The sequence below is a fragment of the Saccoglossus kowalevskii genome, chromosome 20 (genome assembly GCF_978046115.1).
Source record: "Saccoglossus kowalevskii chromosome 20, keSacKowa6.1, whole genome shotgun sequence".
Taxonomy (NCBI): Eukaryota; Metazoa; Hemichordata; class Enteropneusta; family Harrimaniidae; genus Saccoglossus; species Saccoglossus kowalevskii.
Window position 1 is genome coordinate 7,243,965 of NC_140660.1, and position 20,334 is coordinate 7,264,298.

The 20,334-nt window shown below is 35.7% G+C and overlaps 1 protein-coding gene across 1 annotated transcript in view; it reads left to right on the top strand.

The window, feature by feature from the left end:
- Positions 1-13,201: 13,201 nt before the first annotated feature.
- LOC100313635 (histidine decarboxylase) overlaps positions 13,202-20,334 on the top strand; it is a 38,974-nt gene continuing 31,841 nt past the window's right edge. Inside the window, exon 1 of the mRNA NM_001168096.1 lies at positions 13,202-13,249. Coding sequence (NP_001161568.1) covers positions 13,222-13,249 — 28 coding nt within the window. The 5' untranslated portion in view covers positions 13,202-13,221. The remainder of the gene's footprint in view (positions 13,250-20,334) is intronic.

Sequence of the window (20,334 nt, forward strand, 5' to 3'; positions counted from 1 at the left end):
ACAAGACCCCGACATCATATCCTACCGAAGAAATGATCCGACCTTTCAAGAGCCGCCATCTTGAATTGTTTATGATATACTAGTACTGTAAAGGGGTTAATTATTCACTGGGTTTTAATTTGACTTATTTCGCTGACTGGAAAATGCGCTAAATTAAAACCCAGTGAATATGTAAAATTTAGCATAGAACACATCATCTAAATGATAAAGCCATGAATTTAAAACCCAAAGAATATGCCTGAAATGGCAAATCAGTGAAATTTAAACCCAGTGAAAATTAGTCATTTTACAGTACTTTTGTTTATAAAACAAACAATATATATCCGCCAACAAGACCCCGACATCATATCCTACCGAAGAAATGATCCGGCATTCTCTAGATCCAGATTTATCTGTAAGTTAGCAAAATTCATAAATTAGCACAGTTATTTAGTGTGGTGTATGAGTAAGAGAGCTAGTGTTCTATAAAAAAAAAAACCGGAACAGTCTGAGAGACAATGCAAAGCAACTTAATTGGTAGCCTGACAAGGTCGCGTGAATGTTGCCCTCCGTGGTGCTCCAAACCCAACCTGATGCTGCTTGGTCGGCGAAGGCGCCACTCACGCCTACATGTCCGGCTCATAGTTGCTGTTGACATAGGAAGTAAAGTAAGCAAATAGCACCGAATAAACGGCAAGGTAAATACTACGTCGAATTATAGTAAACACGGCGCTCGCGTACGGCACCTAATCGCCGAGCTTCACGCCACTACACGTCTTCCCCTCGGCCACCGGGCATCCCCAATAAAGGATGCTTAATAACCGACCTTATTACGTGCAGAGAACATGAAACCCGTCCACGCGATCCGCGCCACACAGCGTGGACAGAATGCGGCAAAGGCCTTCAGATCTGGCTGTAGTAGGATGGTGAAAGTAATTACTTATTAGGTAAGTAATATTTAATTATTAGGTGCCGTCCGCGAGCGCCGGTTCGAGTCACGCACGCAGTACGTGTTTACTATAATTAGACATAGTCTTTACCTTGCCGTTTATTCGGTGCTATTTGCTTACATGTCAGGCTACTTGATTGGCTACCTAACCCTAACACGTTCACTCCTTGCTGTGCAATATAAAAAAAAGTCGGGGGTCACCAGCTTAATTTTCGAGAAAATGATGGTTGTATATTAGTGGATAGTGGCCATTTGGACAGTATTATGACGTTTTTACCACAGGTTCGTGTGACAGAAATAGTATGCCATATCTCAAGATGTAGGCCGATGGTATAAGCTGAAAATATCACGTATTGTTATATTTATATACTGTTAGTTTTGTTGACCTGAATTATTTCAAAAATCTGTTCTAAAGCGGGGGAGTCGTCACCTGCGCATGCGTCAGTTGGCCGTAGCGTGTCAATGTTTACAAACAAGCGTCTACCCATGAGTCTTTGCGTTTTTAGCGTGTTGTTATCGTCGCTTGAGACTCGATTCCCACGCGTGCGCAGGTGACGATCCTCCCGCTTAAAAATGCAATGCCGTCTATATGTATGGAAATGTAGGATGATGTGCCTTCCCATTCAGTAGAATTTAAAAAAAATATTTAGTCAACCTGAAACCAAAGCAGTTTTAAATTAAAATTGCCAGTGGATCACGTCAGTGGATAACAATTTATGAAGCGATTTGTAAAATATATGCTATTTTCGGCAGCGGACATCCGGGCATTTTCACCGCCTGGCAACCATCGCGGTGAAAACAAAAGCCAAAATCTCTCAGAAAACGGTACTTTGGAATGGTTGTTCAGACTCCCCTGAACAGTGTAACAAGATTAGCCCTACGTGTGTAACATAATAAAGATAATTTATTGCATCCTTAGAAATACAGTGTTTCCATCAGTTTATAGCAACAAAAGTAAGATATTAAAAAAACAAAATAACAAAATAACTATAGCAAATAATAAATGATAGATTTTAGTGTTTTGTTAAGTATCTTTCTCGTTTCTCATTAAGAACGAGCTGTGTATAAATTCTCCAACAAGTTTGATTACATTTGTGTTAGAATTTTTCATTAAGTATGTAAATTTCTGTTGGTCAGTTTTTGTTTCATCAGGAAACTGTATATTTGAGAATATATCCATTCGCAGTGTGTTATATTTTGGGCATTTGATGAGGAGATGCATTTCATCTTCTATGTCTGCTAAAGTACATTGTTTACAAATCCTGTTTTCCAAAGAAATTTTAGGTTGGGTATGTCTACCCTTTTCTATTGCTAGGCTGTGATTACTTGTTCGGAATCTAGAGACAGAAATTCTATTTTTAGATTCAGTATAATTAAGTAACTTTCAAAGTTGTAGTTTGTTTTGAATTGAGTATATGTTCTCAACTTAGGTTTATCCATAATTGTCTCCTTCCAGAATTCAATATATTTTTGTTTAATATTGTTTCCTATTCTCTTTATATTTTGTTTTGTTGCATTCAATTTGTCAATGATATTCTTTATATCTAATGTGTTATCTTCCTTATTTAACTCTTTGTAAATTGACATAATCCATGGGAGTTTGCAGTTTATCTGTTCATGGTATGCCTGTTTTGTTAAATTACATTCTGGAAGTTCTTTGATCCGTGCCAAATACTTTATAAGATTTATTTTGATGTCTACTAGTAATGGTAGTTCACCTATTTCTGCTCTACAAGCTAGATTTGATGAAAATTTATTCAATCCAAGCATTCTTTTACTAAATTTCAGATGGGTTTTCTCGATTGGTGTAATGTCCCATTTATTATTTTCTTGAATTTCGAAGCCCCATACATCTGATCCATATAATAGTATTGGTCTTATACATGTTTTGAATAGGTGTAACATTGTTTTGCAGTCAGTTTCTTTTGGCACAGAAGTCATCATTGCATATAAAGCTCTTGTGGCTTTGTCTGCCAAATTATTTCTTGTGTCGCTGAATTTACCATTCGACTGTAATGATACCCCAAGGTAGTTGTATGAAAATACACAACTAATACTTGACCTTGATATGTAAATTTTTCAGCATTTCTCAAGTATCCTCTTTTAAATATTACAATTTTACTTTTTGACATATTCACTTGGAGTTTCCAATTTTGGCAATATTTCTCCAAATTATTGATTGATCTCTGTAGACCTTTATTTGTTTCTGATATTAAAACTAGATCATCTGCATAAAACAGTGAGCTAATTTTGATGTTATTAAGTTGAACTTGATCTATGTCATTGTTTTGTATTGGACTATTTAAGTCATTGACGTATAGATTGAAAAGCATTGGACTCATAACACATCCCTGTCTTACACCTGTGATAGTTTCAAATATCGGAGATATCTTAACACCGAAACGAATGCATGCCTTTGTATTCTGGTACATATTTTGAATTAATTTGTATATATTTCCAGTAATACCATTATTTAGCAGTTTATAGAATAATCCTTCTCTCCACACTTTGTCAAACGCTTTTTTATAATCGATGAAGCAAGTATAAATTTTTTTGTTTTGTTTCAGATATTTATGAACTATTGTTTTTAAGACAAAAATGTGATCAGTTGTCCGGTACCCTTTTCTGAATCCTGCCTGATTGTTGTTTATGATATTCTTGCTTTCTATGAATAGCCTAATATTTATTATTGTGCAAAATGTTTTGCCTATACAACTTGAAACTGCGACTCCCCTGTAATTATCTGGTTCAGATCTGTCTCCTTTTTTTTATAAATATGAGAAATTATACTGATATTCCATATATCTGGGTAAATAGCAGAATGTAATATATTATTAAATAATTTTTTCAGAGGTTTAATTAAATAATCTGAGCTGTCTTTCAATAATTCAGGGCAATACCCATCATATCCTGCTGCCTTTCTGGGTTTAAGTTTACTAATTGCTATTTTTATTTCCTTATCTGTTATTTCTTTGTTTAGTATATATAAATATATACTAAATTTACTATATATAAATATATACTAAATTTACTATATATAAATATATACTAAAAATATTAAACCATATATAAATTTGGTTGTTCAGGGTTACTTCAAAGTTAAGTTTGTGTTGTTTACTCGAATTTAGCTATTTTCACTGACTCTTCGACCGGCGTTCCACACCAGCTCGCGCGGAGCCCATAGAAATGCATGGTGGAGTGGAGCGCGTCTTAGCAACGTGGATGTGTTCAACAAATACGAATGGGGTAATAAGCTATACAATGTGATCACTGAATTCTCTACATTTTGTGTTTTTTTCTTTTTGCCTACTACGTAAACATTTAATATTACAAAACATGGTTTCAGACTTTCTTCTAAGTTCTCAAGGCTTGTGGCAGACATCCGGGCATTTTCACCGCCTGCTAACCATCATGGTGGAAACAAAGACCGAAGACTCTAAGAAAACTGTACTTTCAGCTAGTTGTTGAGACTCCTCTGAACATGTGCTCGGAACGTTTCACATGTTTATTTTGTACTTTGAATTAGAATCTGAGAGCCTTTATGGGAGAACTATGATAGTTTAAACAATGTTAGGCCAGACTTTTTTTATTCCTTGTTTCTCGAGTTTTTATAAGTCAATTTTTTTGAGGAGGGCGGAAAATAAAATAAAATTAATTCTTTTTTCCATTGGATTTGTGTGATTCTCAGAGAATTGTAAGTGAGATCCGTCATTGATCGGAGAGAAGAAATGAAATAAAATGTTATTCCATGTATAACGTTGTTTCTCATCTGCGCGAGACTTCGGTACTTTGATACTCATGATACTCCCACGAAAATGCAACTTGAATTTGTTATGCGGCGGGCGGTAAAAAAATGAAGATAAAAATAATATTTTTTTAGCATTTTTTTGCGCTTACAACTTGAAATCAGCGGGCGCGAGAAATCACGCTGAAATAAAATTTTATTTTTATTTCATTTTCGGCTCCTGTTCATTCGGTGGGTTTGCGAAACAAGGGATAATAAACGTCTGGCCTTAGTTACATTTTCTCGAAGTTTGCAGACATTTTTCTCCCAAATACTGACTAGTAGCAATTTCGGCCATCTTGTTTTTATCCTGACCGCTGCCAGTGGCAGTGTAAGTGACACAGAAAGTTGTACGGTTTCATAGTGCGGTTTTAATCTGAATATATATATATATTTTCATTTCAGTGGTTATATTCATACCAAATCCTGACAATGCTGTATAAATCGGAAAAAACGTTAGGAAAAAAAAAAACATTACATAAAACTCAAATCGATGGAACGTAAATTACAAGCGCCGCAACGTCGGCAGTATGGGTAATTTCCTTTGTTTAGAATGTTAACGGAGGGAGTTTCCTAACTGTTCTTCTAGTAACCGTATATTAACTAATAGTTTTCACAGGGAAACACATACTGTAAATGCATTAATTTTTCGCTGGGTTTTAATTTCGCTATTTTTGCTGATGAGTAAAATCCGCTAAATCAAATCTATGTGAGCATGTAAAATTACAATAAATTTCATTGTTTCCTTGACAAATTCGTGAAATAAAAATACAGTGATTATGCTTAAAACATCAAAATAGTAAGAAAAAGAAAACGTCAGTGAAAATAAATGGTTTTACAGTATTAATTACAATTTTACTTTTTGACATATTCACTTGGAGTTTCCAATTTTGGCAATATTTCTCCAAATTATTGATTGATCTCTGTAGACCTTTATTTGTTTCTGATATTAAAACTAGATCATCTGCATAAAACAGTGAGCTAATTTTGATGTTATTAAGTTGAACTTGATCTATGTCATTGTTTTGTATTGGACTATTTAAGTCATTGACGTATAGATTGAAAAGCATTGGACTCATAACACATCCCTGTCTTACACCTGTGATAGTTTCAAATATCGGAGATATCTTAACACCGAAACGAATGCATGCCTTTGTATTCTGGTACATATTTTGAATTAATTTGTATATATTTCCAGTAATACCATTATTTAGCAGTTTATAGAATAATCCTTCTCTCCACACTTTGTCAAACGCTTTTTTATAATCGATGAAGCAAGTATAAATTTTTTTGTTTTGTTTCAGATATTTATGAACTATTGTTTTTAAGACAAAAATGTGATCAGTTGTCCGGTACCCTTTTCTGAATCCTGCCTGATTGTTGTTTATGATATTCTTGCTTTCTATGAATAGCCTAATATTTATTATTGTGCAAAATGTTTTGCCTATACAACTTGAAACTGCGACTCCCCTGTAATTATCTGGTTCAGATCTGTCTCCTTTTTTTTATAAATATGAGAAATTATACTGATATTCCATATATCTGGGTAAATAGCAGAATGTAATATATTATTAAATAATTTTTTCAGAGGTTTAATTAAATAATCTGAGCTGTCTTTCAATAATTCAGGGCAATACCCATCATATCCTGCTGCCTTTCTGGGTTTAAGTTTACTAATTGCTATTTTTATTTCCTTATCTGTTATTTCTTTGTTTAGTATATATAAATATATACTAAATTTACTATATATAAATATATACTAAATTTACTATATATAAATATATACTAAAAATATTAAACCATATATAAATTTGGTTGTTCAGGGTTACTTCAAAGTTAAGTTTGTGTTGTTTACTCGAATTTAGCTATTTTCACTGACTCTTCGACCGGCGTTCCACACCAGCTCGCGCGGAGCCCATAGAAATGCATGGTGGAGTGGAGCGCGTCTTAGCAACGTGGATGTGTTCAACAAATACGAATGGGGTAATAAGCTATACAATGTGATCACTGAATTCTCTACATTTTGTGTTTTTTTCTTTTTGCCTACTACGTAAACATTTAATATTACAAAACATGGTTTCAGACTTTCTTCTAAGTTCTCAAGGCTTGTGGCAGACATCCGGGCATTTTCACCGCCTGCTAACCATCATGGTGGAAACAAAGACCGAAGACTCTAAGAAAACTGTACTTTCAGCTAGTTGTTGAGACTCCTCTGAACATGTGCTCGGAACGTTTCACATGTTTATTTTGTACTTTGAATTAGAATCTGAGAGCCTTTATGGGAGAACTATGATAGTTTAAACAATGTTAGGCCAGACTTTTTTTATTCCTTGTTTCTCGAGTTTTTATAAGTCAATTTTTTTGAGGAGGGCGGAAAATAAAATAAAATTAATTCTTTTTTCCATTGGATTTGTGTGATTCTCAGAGAATTGTAAGTGAGATCCGTCATTGATCGGAGAGAAGAAATGAAATAAAATGTTATTCCATGTATAACGTTGTTTCTCATCTGCGCGAGACTTCGGTACTTTGATACTCATGATACTCCCACGAAAATGCAACTTGAATTTGTTATGCGGCGGGCGGTAAAAAAATGAAGATAAAAATAATATTTTTTTAGCATTTTTTTGCGCTTACAACTTGAAATCAGCGGGCGCGAGAAATCACGCTGAAATAAAATTTTATTTTTATTTCATTTTCGGCTCCTGTTCATTCGGTGGGTTTGCGAAACAAGGGATAATAAACGTCTGGCCTTAGTTACATTTTCTCGAAGTTTGCAGACATTTTTCTCCCAAATACTGACTAGTAGCAATTTCGGCCATCTTGTTTTTATCCTGACCGCTGCCAGTGGCAGTGTAAGTGACACAGAAAGTTGTACGGTTTCATAGTGCGGTTTTAATCTGAATATATATATATATTTTCATTTCAGTGGTTATATTCATACCAAATCCTGACAATGCTGTATAAATCGGAAAAAACGTTAGGAAAAAAAAAACATTACATAAAACTCAAATCGATGGAACGTAAATTACAAGCCTCGCAACGTCGGCAGTATGGGTAATTTCCTTTGTTTAGAATGTTAACGGAGGGAGTTTCCTAACTGTTCTTCTAGTAACCGTATATTAACTAATAGTTTTCACAGGGAAACACATACTGTAAATGCATTAATTTTTCGCTGGGTTTTAATTTCGCTATTTTTGCTGATGAGTAAAATCCGCTAAATCAAATCTATGTGAGCATGTAAAATTACAATAAATTTCATTGTTTCCTTGACAAATTCGTGAAATAAAAATACAGTGATTATGCTTAAAACATCAAAATAGTAAGAAAAAGAAAACGTCAGTGAAAATAAATGGTTTTACAGTATTAATTACAATTTTACTTTTTGACATATTCACTTGGAGTTTCCAATTTTGGCAATATTTCTCCAAATTATTGATTGATCTCTGTAGACCTTTATTTGTTTCTGATATTAAAACTAGATCATCTGCATAAAACAGTGAGCTAATTTTGATGTTATTAAGTTGAACTTGATCTATGTCATTGTTTTGTATTGGACTATTTAAGTCATTGACGTATAGATTGAAAAGCATTGGACTCATAACACATCCCTGTCTTACACCTGTGATAGTTTCAAATATCGGAGATATCTTAACACCGAAACGAATGCATGCCTTTGTATTCTGGTACATATTTTGAATTAATTTGTATATATTTCCAGTAATACCATTATTTAGCAGTTTATAGAATAATCCTTCTCTCCACACTTTGTCAAACGCTTTTTTATAATCGATGAAGCAAGTATAAATTTTTTTGTTTTGTTTCAGATATTTATGAACTATTGTTTTTAAGACAAAAATGTGATCAGTTGTCCGGTACCCTTTTCTGAATCCTGCCTGATTGTTGTTTATGATATTCTTGCTTTCTATGAATAGCCTAATATTTATTATTGTGCAAAATGTTTTGCCTATACAACTTGAAACTGCGACTCCCCTGTAATTATCTGGTTCAGATCTGTCTCCTTTTTTTTATAAATATGAGAAATTATACTGATATTCCATATATCTGGGTAAATAGCAGAATGTAATATATTATTAAATAATTTTTTCAGAGGTTTAATTAAATAATCTGAGCTGTCTTTCAATAATTCAGGGCAATACCCATCATATCCTGCTGCCTTTCTGGGTTTAAGTTTACTAATTGCTATTTTTATTTCCTTATCTGTTATTTCTTTGTTTAGTATATATAAATATATACTAAATTTACTATATATAAATATATACTAAATTTACTATATATAAATATATACTAAAAATATTAAACCATATATAAATTTGGTTGTTCAGGGTTACTTCAAAGTTAAGTTTGTGTTGTTTACTCGAATTTAGCTATTTTCACTGACTCTTCGACCGGCGTTCCACACCAGCTCGCGCGGAGCCCATAGAAATGCATGGTGGAGTGGAGCGCGTCTTAGCAACGTGGATGTGTTCAACAAATACGAATGGGGTAATAAGCTATACAATGTGATCACTGAATTCTCTACATTTTGTGTTTTTTTCTTTTTGCCTACTACGTAAACATTTAATATTACAAAACATGGTTTCAGACTTTCTTCTAAGTTCTCAAGGCTTGTGGCAGACATCCGGGCATTTTCACCGCCTGCTAACCATCATGGTGGAAACAAAGACCGAAGACTCTAAGAAAACTGTACTTTCAGCTAGTTGTTGAGACTCCTCTGAACATGTGCTCGGAACGTTTCACATGTTTATTTTGTACTTTGAATTAGAATCTGAGAGCCTTTATGGGAGAACTATGATAGTTTAAACAATGTTAGGCCAGACTTTTTTTATTCCTTGTTTCTCGAGTTTTTATAAGTCAATTTTTTTGAGGAGGGCGGAAAATAAAATAAAATTAATTCTTTTTTCCATTGGATTTGTGTGATTCTCAGAGAATTGTAAGTGAGATCCGTCATTGATCGGAGAGAAGAAATGAAATAAAATGTTATTCCATGTATAACGTTGTTTCTCATCTGCGCGAGACTTCGGTACTTTGATACTCATGATACTCCCACGAAAATGCAACTTGAATTTGTTATGCGGCGGGCGGTAAAAAAATGAAGATAAAAATAATATTTTTTTAGCATTTTTTTGCGCTTACAACTTGAAATCAGCGGGCGCGAGAAATCACGCTGAAATAAAATTTTATTTTTATTTCATTTTCGGCTCCTGTTCATTCGGTGGGTTTGCGAAACAAGGGATAATAAACGTCTGGCCTTAGTTACATTTTCTCGAAGTTTGCAGACATTTTTCTCCCAAATACTGACTAGTAGCAATTTCGGCCATCTTGTTTTTATCCTGACCGCTGCCAGTGGCAGTGTAAGTGACACAGAAAGTTGTACGGTTTCATAGTGCGGTTTTAATCTGAATATATATATATATTTTCATTTCAGTGGTTATATTCATACCAAATCCTGACAATGCTGTATAAATCGGAAAAAACGTTAGGAAAAAAAAAAACATTACATAAAACTCAAATCGATGGAACGTAAATTACAAGCGCTGCAACGTCGGCAGTATGGGTAATTTCCTTTGTTTAGAATGTTAACGGAGGGAGTTTCCTAACTGTTCTTCTAGTAACCGTATATTAACTAATAGTTTTCACAGGGAAACACATACTGTAAATGCATTAATTTTTCGCTGGGTTTTAATTTCGCTATTTTCGCTGATGAGTAAAATCCGCTAAATCAAATCTATGTGAGCATGTAAAATTACAATAAATTTCATTGTTTCCTTGACAAATTCGTGAAATAAAAATACAGTGATTATGCTTAAAACATCAAAATAGTAAGAAAAAGAAAACGTCAGTGAAAATAAATGGTTTTACAGTATTAATCGGACTAGTTACTCCATAAGGTCATATATAAGGTCACTTATTGTCAACATTCAGAATATTTGGGGCGTATATCATATTGTATAACATAGATTATGATTATATCGCCTGTATTATGTATAACACTCTGAAAGAATTTTCCCATGACCCGGAATCCTGAGACCTGGTAATCACGTGATCACATCAGTGTCTTGCAGCTATTGACCGATGTCGTGTTACCGCAAAACGACTTCAAGTTAAAGCAGGGGAGTCGTCACCCGCGCATGCGTCAGATGGCTATAGCGTGTCACTGTTTACAAACAAGCGTCTACCCATGAGCCTTTGTGTTATCATCCCTTGGGACTCAATTCCTGCGCGTGCGCGTGCGCAGGTGACGACCCTCCGTTTTCCATTTAGAACGAGATCCCGTGTTATGCTTTAAATTGAAAGGGGAAAACGGACACACAAATGTCATAACGTTGTAGTGTTATTAAAGTTCACTTTGATCTATACAAAAAGATATTTAAAATTAAATTTTTCGATTTTTGCCGCTGATTTTCGGTCCGCGTCTTTAGCGCAACGCGCAAGATATCGCAAATAACGAAAAAAATCATCTATTCCCACACCCCGAATTTAACTCACCTGATCGCAACAATATACTTACACCGGGTATGTCATCTTATTTCTTAGATATCAAGGTATTTACAATTGGGATATTAAACAGAGAGGTACATCACAAAAATTAGACAATCAGTGTGTGTGTGATTTGCTTTTAATATACAATGCAGATGTTCGAAAGATTTTACTAAATTCACGATGACGAACGACTACACAACCAAACAACATTGCCTCACAAATTTACGTCATTTTGACGTCACATGCGTGGTTGCCACTAGAGGGGGCTATTTATAGAAACCATGCAGTAAGGAGTAATAATGTCTTATAGTTTATGTGTTCGACATTGATTTTTAATATACGCATTGTTTTATCGGAAACTGAAAATGTTTATTTTAATGAAATAAATGTTAATGATCGGTTAATTCATAAACAATTATAATTATTGGTACGTACCAGTATATTAAAATGCGTTAATGTTTACGCAGTTGATTATTTCTTTGAGAAAATTGTTTTTTAATCGTTCATTGAACGCATTAAGTGTACACTCATCATAATAATTGCGTATATCAAAATAAAATATAGGATAAATATTGTTAACCCTACATGCGCCAAAATTTTAGTGCAATATTTGTATGTTTTTCTTTTTGATCAAATATTTGACCGAGCTACAGTTTTGATCGGAATTTGGGGAATTAAATTTACAAAATTATGAAGTTTTATTCTGTGAAAGATTAGACATGTTGACTTTTGCGCTTAAAGGGCGGTAGTCGTCGCTCCATAACACAAATGTCGCACATGCGCGGCGCGACGACCACCGCCCTTTAAATTGGTTTGTTATCGTCAGCTTGCATTGACCATTTCCATGATTGGAATTACGAGACCCTTTATCATCATAATTATTTTTTGAATGTACGGTAATGTCAATTTATTTCCAATTATATGGTACCATCGCAGGTGCCATGGCAACGAATAGCACCAAAGGAACGACGTGATCCAGAATTTGATGTCTTGCAAAAAAGCGGCAGAATCAGAGTCAATGCGAATCGCTATTTACAAGATTCTGACCGATTGGCTATCCAACCCTAACACCTAAGAGGCAGACCAATAGAGAGACAGCTTGTTTCAGGCAAACAGGAGTATTAAATTCTGTATATGTCTCCACTCAACTGGAGAATCATAGAAATGACACAAACCACTTTTCCTCTTTACTCCAGATGACGGTGATGTCAATTGGATGACGAAATGACTGAACTTTTCGTTAAATGTTAATTGACTCCTCGTGGCCGTTACGCAGTGACCGTAGTATGTGTATGTGCGTCCGTGCGTGTGTATGTATTTAGCACGATTTCCAAATTTATGTAATTGTCGTTTATAAACGTAAAGTTATGTTTGATGTTACATATGATCGTATTTATTAATAGAATGAATTCGTCTCTGCTTAGTCAACTGTTCCGACAGAAACGATGATAAAAAAACGTACGTAAACAGCAATACCGTCACTAGGGGAGCGTCCTTTGAGAGCAATGATGTTCGGATTAATCCACATTCGTGCGTAAAACGACGCATCCTTATCTCCATCAATAACCCAGCAATTTAGTCCCTGTTTTGAATAAACTCACTATGTCGTGACGTCACTTAGCGGATGACGTCTGCGGGCCCTTTACTTGGGCGAGGAACGTATTCATATTCACGTCAAATCGCGAGGCGGGCAAACTCGAACAGGCTAGGGGGTCCGTCTAATTAATTGTGGGCGTGGAGCAAGCATGTCAACGGATTGACGAATGTGAAAGTGTATCTGTCCACTGCGTGTATATATATACGACTGTCTTCGCTACATCTCCATTCACTTGTCAGTCAGAAAGTCAGTGCACAACCCGCAACGCCGTCACCTCGGCACTCACCGTACCGGTCACCGGTTTTCCAATCACCTGCATTAATTGATTTTCTTCCGCCGCTGATCGTCGCTATACAACTTTCACTTAATATAGACTTCAGGCAACTGTGATAAAAAAAAAACGTTGACGATATGGACGTCGACGAATACAGGAGGAGAGGTAGGATCTTTCATTTAATTTTATTTTAACATCCGGGAAACTGTCGCATATTTAGTCGCATCACACGGTACCAATTCTTCATCGGCCGGGCAGCAATGACACAAGTCTGTCCAAAAAAAAAAACCCGTATGTATACGAGTTACAACAGGCGCTAGGATGACTGAAACCAATGTTATTGTTTTCGAACAATCGATCTGCTCAATTGTTGAAACCTGTCTCGAGTTATTCAATAGTTCGTCAATGACAACGGTATTGTGTCCGCGTGTTACGAGTGTGCTTTGTGCGAAGCTCGAAACCTTGCCAGCTTTGAGTGGGGAGTGGCATTGATCCGTTGCGTCTCCGTTGCTATCCAATTGCGCCTCCGTAAAAATAAAAAAAAGATATCTTTGATTCTCGTAGTAAGGCTTTATAAGTGCTGAAGCACGCGTACAACTCGCCATAACGTGCGGATACCTGGCAGCGACGGATATAACGGCGAATCACCGAGTCAGGATACAACTACAGTCACTCTGTGATACATCTAAACGGTGTCGTGAGAGCGATGACCACGAAATCAACCGTGACACTCGCGTGTTACAATCGGATAGCTCGCGCGCGGTTCGAATCTAAAAGTTGCGAATGTTTTCTTTTTTGTTTCCGGGAACTGAAGGCGTCGATATCCCATCAGTTGTAAGCCATGATTACAGCCTGAGTTATTCCAAGTGAGGTTTAGATATAACACGATCTAAATCCTATGTTAATCCACGTTAGTACCTTCCATGCTTAATCCAACAAATGTTTAGTGCTAAGCTCATTTGTTAAGGTAGAAGCCTACTCACAATTTTTTGACAAAATTGGTCATAAATCTCATGACAATGTTCATTAGTTTATTATGTACAATCATGAAGCTAATGTCTCATGGTACAATGAAATAGCATTATTTTGTGTGTTACAGTTAAGTTTTTAGACAAACGTGTTCTAATATTTCTTGAAAATCGCTATTTTTAGAACAATTCCATAGAACACAATGTTAAAGAAAAATTTGTTGACACTTTTTAAAACCCAGATTAAAAAAAAAAATCAGAACAACAAAAAGTACTCCTTCATTAACAATATATGATTTTTTCAGCCTATGTCACCAGGCTAGATTTTGAGATATTGCATAATATCTCTGCCATAGGAACCTATGGTAAAAGCATTATGATAATGCCAAAATGGCGACTTTCCACTAAAATAAAACCATCAATATCTCGAAAATAAGGCTGGTGACCCCCAACTTTTTTTTAAGTCAATATCCCTATATTGCCTTGGAGTACAGTTTGTTGCAAAATGAATAAATTCTGAGTAGGCTTCTACCTTAAGTACAACAACAAATATTTTGTTGGTATTTTTCAGCTCTCGTGTGATTGGTGGACAGGTCTTCCAATACTGTGTGTTACTCCCTATTAATTTGGGCCCGGTAGACAAGGGTTTTTCTCAGGGGTTGCGTGCAAAGGAATGTGAGAGAGTTATGATGAGCAGAGAAAAAACTTGCAATCATTTTTTTAAACACAACTGTTTGATATTTTTCGATAGAGGTTTCCTATGCAGGTCATTGAACGCCGGGAACCTACACAATGCGCTGTGGTGCCTGGAGATGGTAGGTTTAGCAGTTTATTTCAGTTCGGCGGATTATATAAAAAAATTAACTTAAATGACACAAATTTTCCCATGAAACAGTGCATTTATCACCGACAAATAAATAAACACAAAATCCGTTACATACTAGTATATATAACAATTTCGAATTCCTTTTTATAATACTCATGGTGAAATTCATTTAGATGTTGCTTTAATATATATTTTTGGAGGTAGTATCGACCGAATTCAATAAACAGATAAAATAAATAAATAAAACAGCAGCGAGATATGAAAATGAAAAGTGAGCTGAGGAAACAGCCGCTTTATAAAAATCAAAAATCTCAAACATTTCCATTCAAATTATTAAAAAAAGCTGGGTTGTTTAGTGACTCATTGTAAACTACTAGTGCTTGCTATATGAAGAAAAATATAAATACTCATCAAAACCCGCACCAAAATATGTCTGACCGCTTAACTGTGTGCAGAGAAATAAAGCGTCCTTCCCATAGGTAGAATATTTCCCACCCACTATTACTTATAGTATGCACCAAAACATCTTGTTGTGTTCGCTGAAATTGACAATAATTATGTCTAAGTACCGAGTACATGTACAAGTATACATCACATTAGTTAATGTTGTGTTAACAAAGTGTAGACCCATGTATATTTTCCTTTTCAGCCTAGATAAACAGCAATCTCGTCGCTATTTACTAACTAATGTAGACTCGACACAGCATCACCCGGTCCATCACGTGCGACTCTTTTTTTCGGAATGATTTAAAGCGCGGTGGTCGTCGCGCAGCGCGTGTTTGAATTTCATGTAAATAAACAATGTATTTTACACGCGTTGTACACGTCGCTATGAGTCCCATATCGAACAGGACGCGGCACGACGACTTTAAACTACAGTGCTTATCCACAGTCCTATTATTTTCTCCCAACTCCTATCGTTTTCCGTGCGCTTTATCTTGTTTCGCGTCCGCTTCGTTTTGTTCATGATCCCATCAATTAATCTAATCAATGCGTGAAAACAAATTCACGCAGTACAATTTAATTATTTTGATAGTTCAGCGGGAAATAAACGATAATTGAATCTAATTACGCAACGGGGACCTATGCAATTAAATCATAAAACAACTAAGTACCCCTGAGAACAGTAACCGCGTCACGTGGTATGTCCATAGTGTTGCCACGTGACGGTGGCAACATTGTGGTCGCGTTGTGTTCATTCAGCGCTGAGCAACAAAGACACTTATACAAATTACTGTAGAACACGTTGAAATAGCTGCATGCTATTTCAGCGGATTTGACTCATGGCATGAATTAACAAAATTCTAATTTAGCTAAAGTGTCAACTATCTTCCTGTGATAATATACTTTCTGTTAAATTAGCTACATCTTGAATTAGCGACATTACAGATTAGCTAAAATAGCTTAAATAACATGCTAGCTAAAAATACATGTTTTACAGTAGACACTGTATTCGTTGACGTGACAATGTAACGCTGTCAGGGTAAATAAGGAGCGGTATTGTCAGGCTGTTCTCGCTGCGACGAGTGGAATCATTTGTTTCTCGGCCCACAATCGTTACATGCCGAGATTTACAAGATTTGGCCTGATTGGCTACCCGAACCTAACATCTCTCAGTCAGACCAATCAGAGGACAGCTTGGTTGTTGACAATTTTATCGTTTTGTTTTTGGCGTATCAAATTCCGCCTTGTATATAAACTTCGACGTAATAATGATGACAATGATGTCACGGAAACAAAATTATATCTTGATCGACTCGATTTTCATCTAAAAAAGCGAGAATTGAATCCCAAGCGACGATAACAACGCGCGCTAAAGACGCAAAGACTCATGGGTAAACGCCTGTTTGTAAACAACGACACGCTATGGCAGACTGCCGCATGCGCAGGTGACGACTCCCCCGCTTTAATCATGAAGTCGCCATTCCACTTTCGTGGATCGTTATTTTCCCTGCGGTATTTTATTAGTAGTATCAACACACTCGGAGTTAAATGGCTAACCAATGTTCAGCCTGAGGCCGACACGATCAAACGCGTGATGTTGTAGGTGTAAATGACTCTCCCTTATTTGCATAAACCAAGAATGGCGTCATGGTGATTGTCATTGACCGGACCAGACCAGAGACGTATAATAAACCACAGTCCCTGATAGAGGGACTGTGAATAAACACAAGTCCCGTACCTCTCGCTCTCGGCGGCCATTTACATCTAAGGTACATTGTTACATCATGTCACCGGAACCGGAAATATTCAATACTCATCGCGCATGTCACAATAAGGAAATGTATACTAGTATTACACAAATATTGCCCCGTGAGTTGTGGATCCGTGACTGTGTATTATTTGTGTGCCAAAAATTGCTATTTAATTGTTATTATGAAAACAATCATAAGGAATGCGCCAAAAATAGTTTAAACACACCCCAATGTGTATTCTTGTTATTTGTATATTATTGGTATCATAAATATAATAACTCCTATAAATTGTACTTCAAAATCATGTACAAATATTGTTCGAAAGGGCTGATAAGCTAAGAAAATAACATTTGGTTTGGATAAACTTTCTAATTATTTAAATTGAACTTTGTGCGTAATTGTTTAATATAATATGGTTGCATTACGGGAGAACAATTATTACAAGGTGTACACGCCATCCCATAATTTAGGACGAAAAAGTCCCAAAAACTTTTGCTTTTACGTCCAATGCTCTTCTATTTTGAGTACGATTTCTTGACAGTAAAAAACTGAATTAATGTGGTCCAAAAGTTATCTTCAAATCTTCAAAATTGTACAAAATATTTAAAAAACTAGGTTGAACATATATTTTGGCGGGAATAAACTGAAGCTAACGGTGGTAAGAATATCACACGACCGAGCGTGTATAGAACACTGCGAAATCTCGTTCACGTGATCACTTTCATTAATAACATCATAAAGTAAATATAAAACCAATTGGAAATCTTCACAATTGATTCAATATTTACTTCATTATCTTTCCGAGTGTATATTTGTACTTTGTTAATCTACAAGAACCTAAGTGAATCTCCTTTTGTGGCTAAGTAAATACGTGCCGTTGTGTCGTCAGGCATGTTTTATTATTAGTTTATCAAATCTCGCGGTGTGCAAACCGATGTTTTTGTGTGAATGGATTGTACTCCGGGGACGCGTAACGCATACCAATGGTCGCGCCATTTACAGAATATTAATTTAAATATTCCCGTGAGATCACAATCCCACGAGATCTCGCGTGAGTTGAACGACTTACTTCTTTCTAATAAGCATCGAGTCAATATTCCGAGAATATAGACGTGCTATTCATTCATCAATTAAAGCATGTTATTTTTTTTTAATTCTCGGGAAAATACAGTATAATAATTTTCGCGATAGTTGACATAATATTCTATTCACAGGCTGTACAAATATTAAAACATGGCGACGATTTTCGTTATTTGTTTGAGATGATTTGATTCTGACATTATGTGAAATAGAACGACAATCAAGCCAATGCAAATCAATGAAAATGGTTCGTTTATATAGACACTTTTTTTCCTCCAGGCAAAACGATTAATTATTTTATTAGCGGAGAACGTTATTTTTATTTCTAAATGTAGGGCGAAGCCGCTAGAGACTGCTAAAGGGGAACCGCTCAATCCCATGGATTGTACCAAAGAATCATGGGACACTATTGTTTATGTTGTTTACAATGTTAATCTATCTTTTGTTATCCGTTGTTATTTTAATCCAGAAAGTAAATCTGTTGTGAGATTAGGCTTAACTGGAAGGTGCCCCTTTAAACAAAATCTGCACCTTTCTGACCGGAAACTATGTACTTAATTGTTCATCCTTCTCTCCCGGAAACTTATACCTTGAAAATTCAAGATGGCTAAGCAATATTCAGTGATTTTTTTTTAATTGTCCAGGTATCCTGGCTTCATATTCAACAAGATATCTCTCATAATTCATTTCTTCCATGACAATTTAGTCGAACATTCTTCTTTTCCCACGTGGATTCTTACTCGTGCCAACATAACACAGTGGAATGTTTGAAAGCTTCAGATCGCCACGCCTCTTCACGCATGCGCGAACCCGTTTTCCACGCTACTAGTTTGAATGCAAGGAAACAGTTGTATGATACTTCCGTATAAATATTTAAAAAAATATAGCGTTCAGTCGTTTTATATAAAGTACATCCGGTCTCCACTGGGGCGTACTTTCTACGCTAGAATAAATTATTCTGTGGACTTTGTTCTGTGGACTTTGCTCTTATAGTGTATGTTTGTTCGACCGTGATTTGTTTTCTCTACTCCGACAAATCAGTCTTCTCCGGGAACTCAGCCGTAGTTTTGATGGCATTATTAAAAAGGGGGTTATCCTTTTATAACTTGATCACGTGGTTAAAACGGGAAACGAAGATTCGCGTGGGCAAAACCGCTATCGTGCATTGTGATACTTTTTAGTGTCCATTGAAACAAAACGAAATGGCTAATTAATTCTCGCGATATTTTCATAATCATCCAATTCTCGCGATATTTCAAGAATTCGGTACAGTGACCGTGTACCGATGAATGAAACCATAGAGATAAAGGGTAATGCAATCGGGGGGGTGGCTGAAATTAATAGAAAAATCACAGGCTCAATAATAAAAAAAATATTCATTCAACATAAGTTTTTTTATTGAGATAGAATAATACATGTAGTATAAAAAATAGTCATGTCAACAGAAGTTTTTTTTTATTGTAAGAAGAATAATAGTATTAAAAAAAATCATGTCAACAGAAGTTTTTTTTTTATTGAAAAAGAGTAATGTTCACACATGCTCTCAGGAAAATCCCTGTCGCGGTAGTGTGAAATTTTGACCGATATCCCCCCCCCCATATATAAAATTGGTTATCCCTAAGTGTAGCTCGTTGTGGCTTGGTTAAACAGAAAATCTATTATGTATGAGCATAAATGAAAAAAATAAATAAAATAAACGTTTATTTTCCACTTAGTCTCAGGATGTTAAAGGAAATAACGCAAATGGCGAATATGAATAATTAATTATGACATAAAATCGTTGATTTTTTCCTTTGAATGTTTATATTGTAAATCATGCGAAGCATAAGTTGAGTGCAATCATGACATCCGGTACTCACCGCCTGTATGGTCACGTGACATCCGGTGCGTACGAGTGTTCGAGACATCGCAGGCGACGCTGACAAATAGCAATAATTCGAATAGTTTATGGATATTGTCCCCACCGATTACTGACAACCCGCTCACCCACACGCCACTCTCATGGTGGAGAAGCGTTCCTATCTTGTGTTAGTATATGACTAAGTATATCGACCCTAATTTAGGTCCTTTTAGGTCCACGTAATTTGGTGGCGAGCTGCCGAACCCACTTGTCTCCGACATCTATTCAACCACATTAATCCAGTTGACTCGAAGCATACATACAAGCACAGACCCTCTATC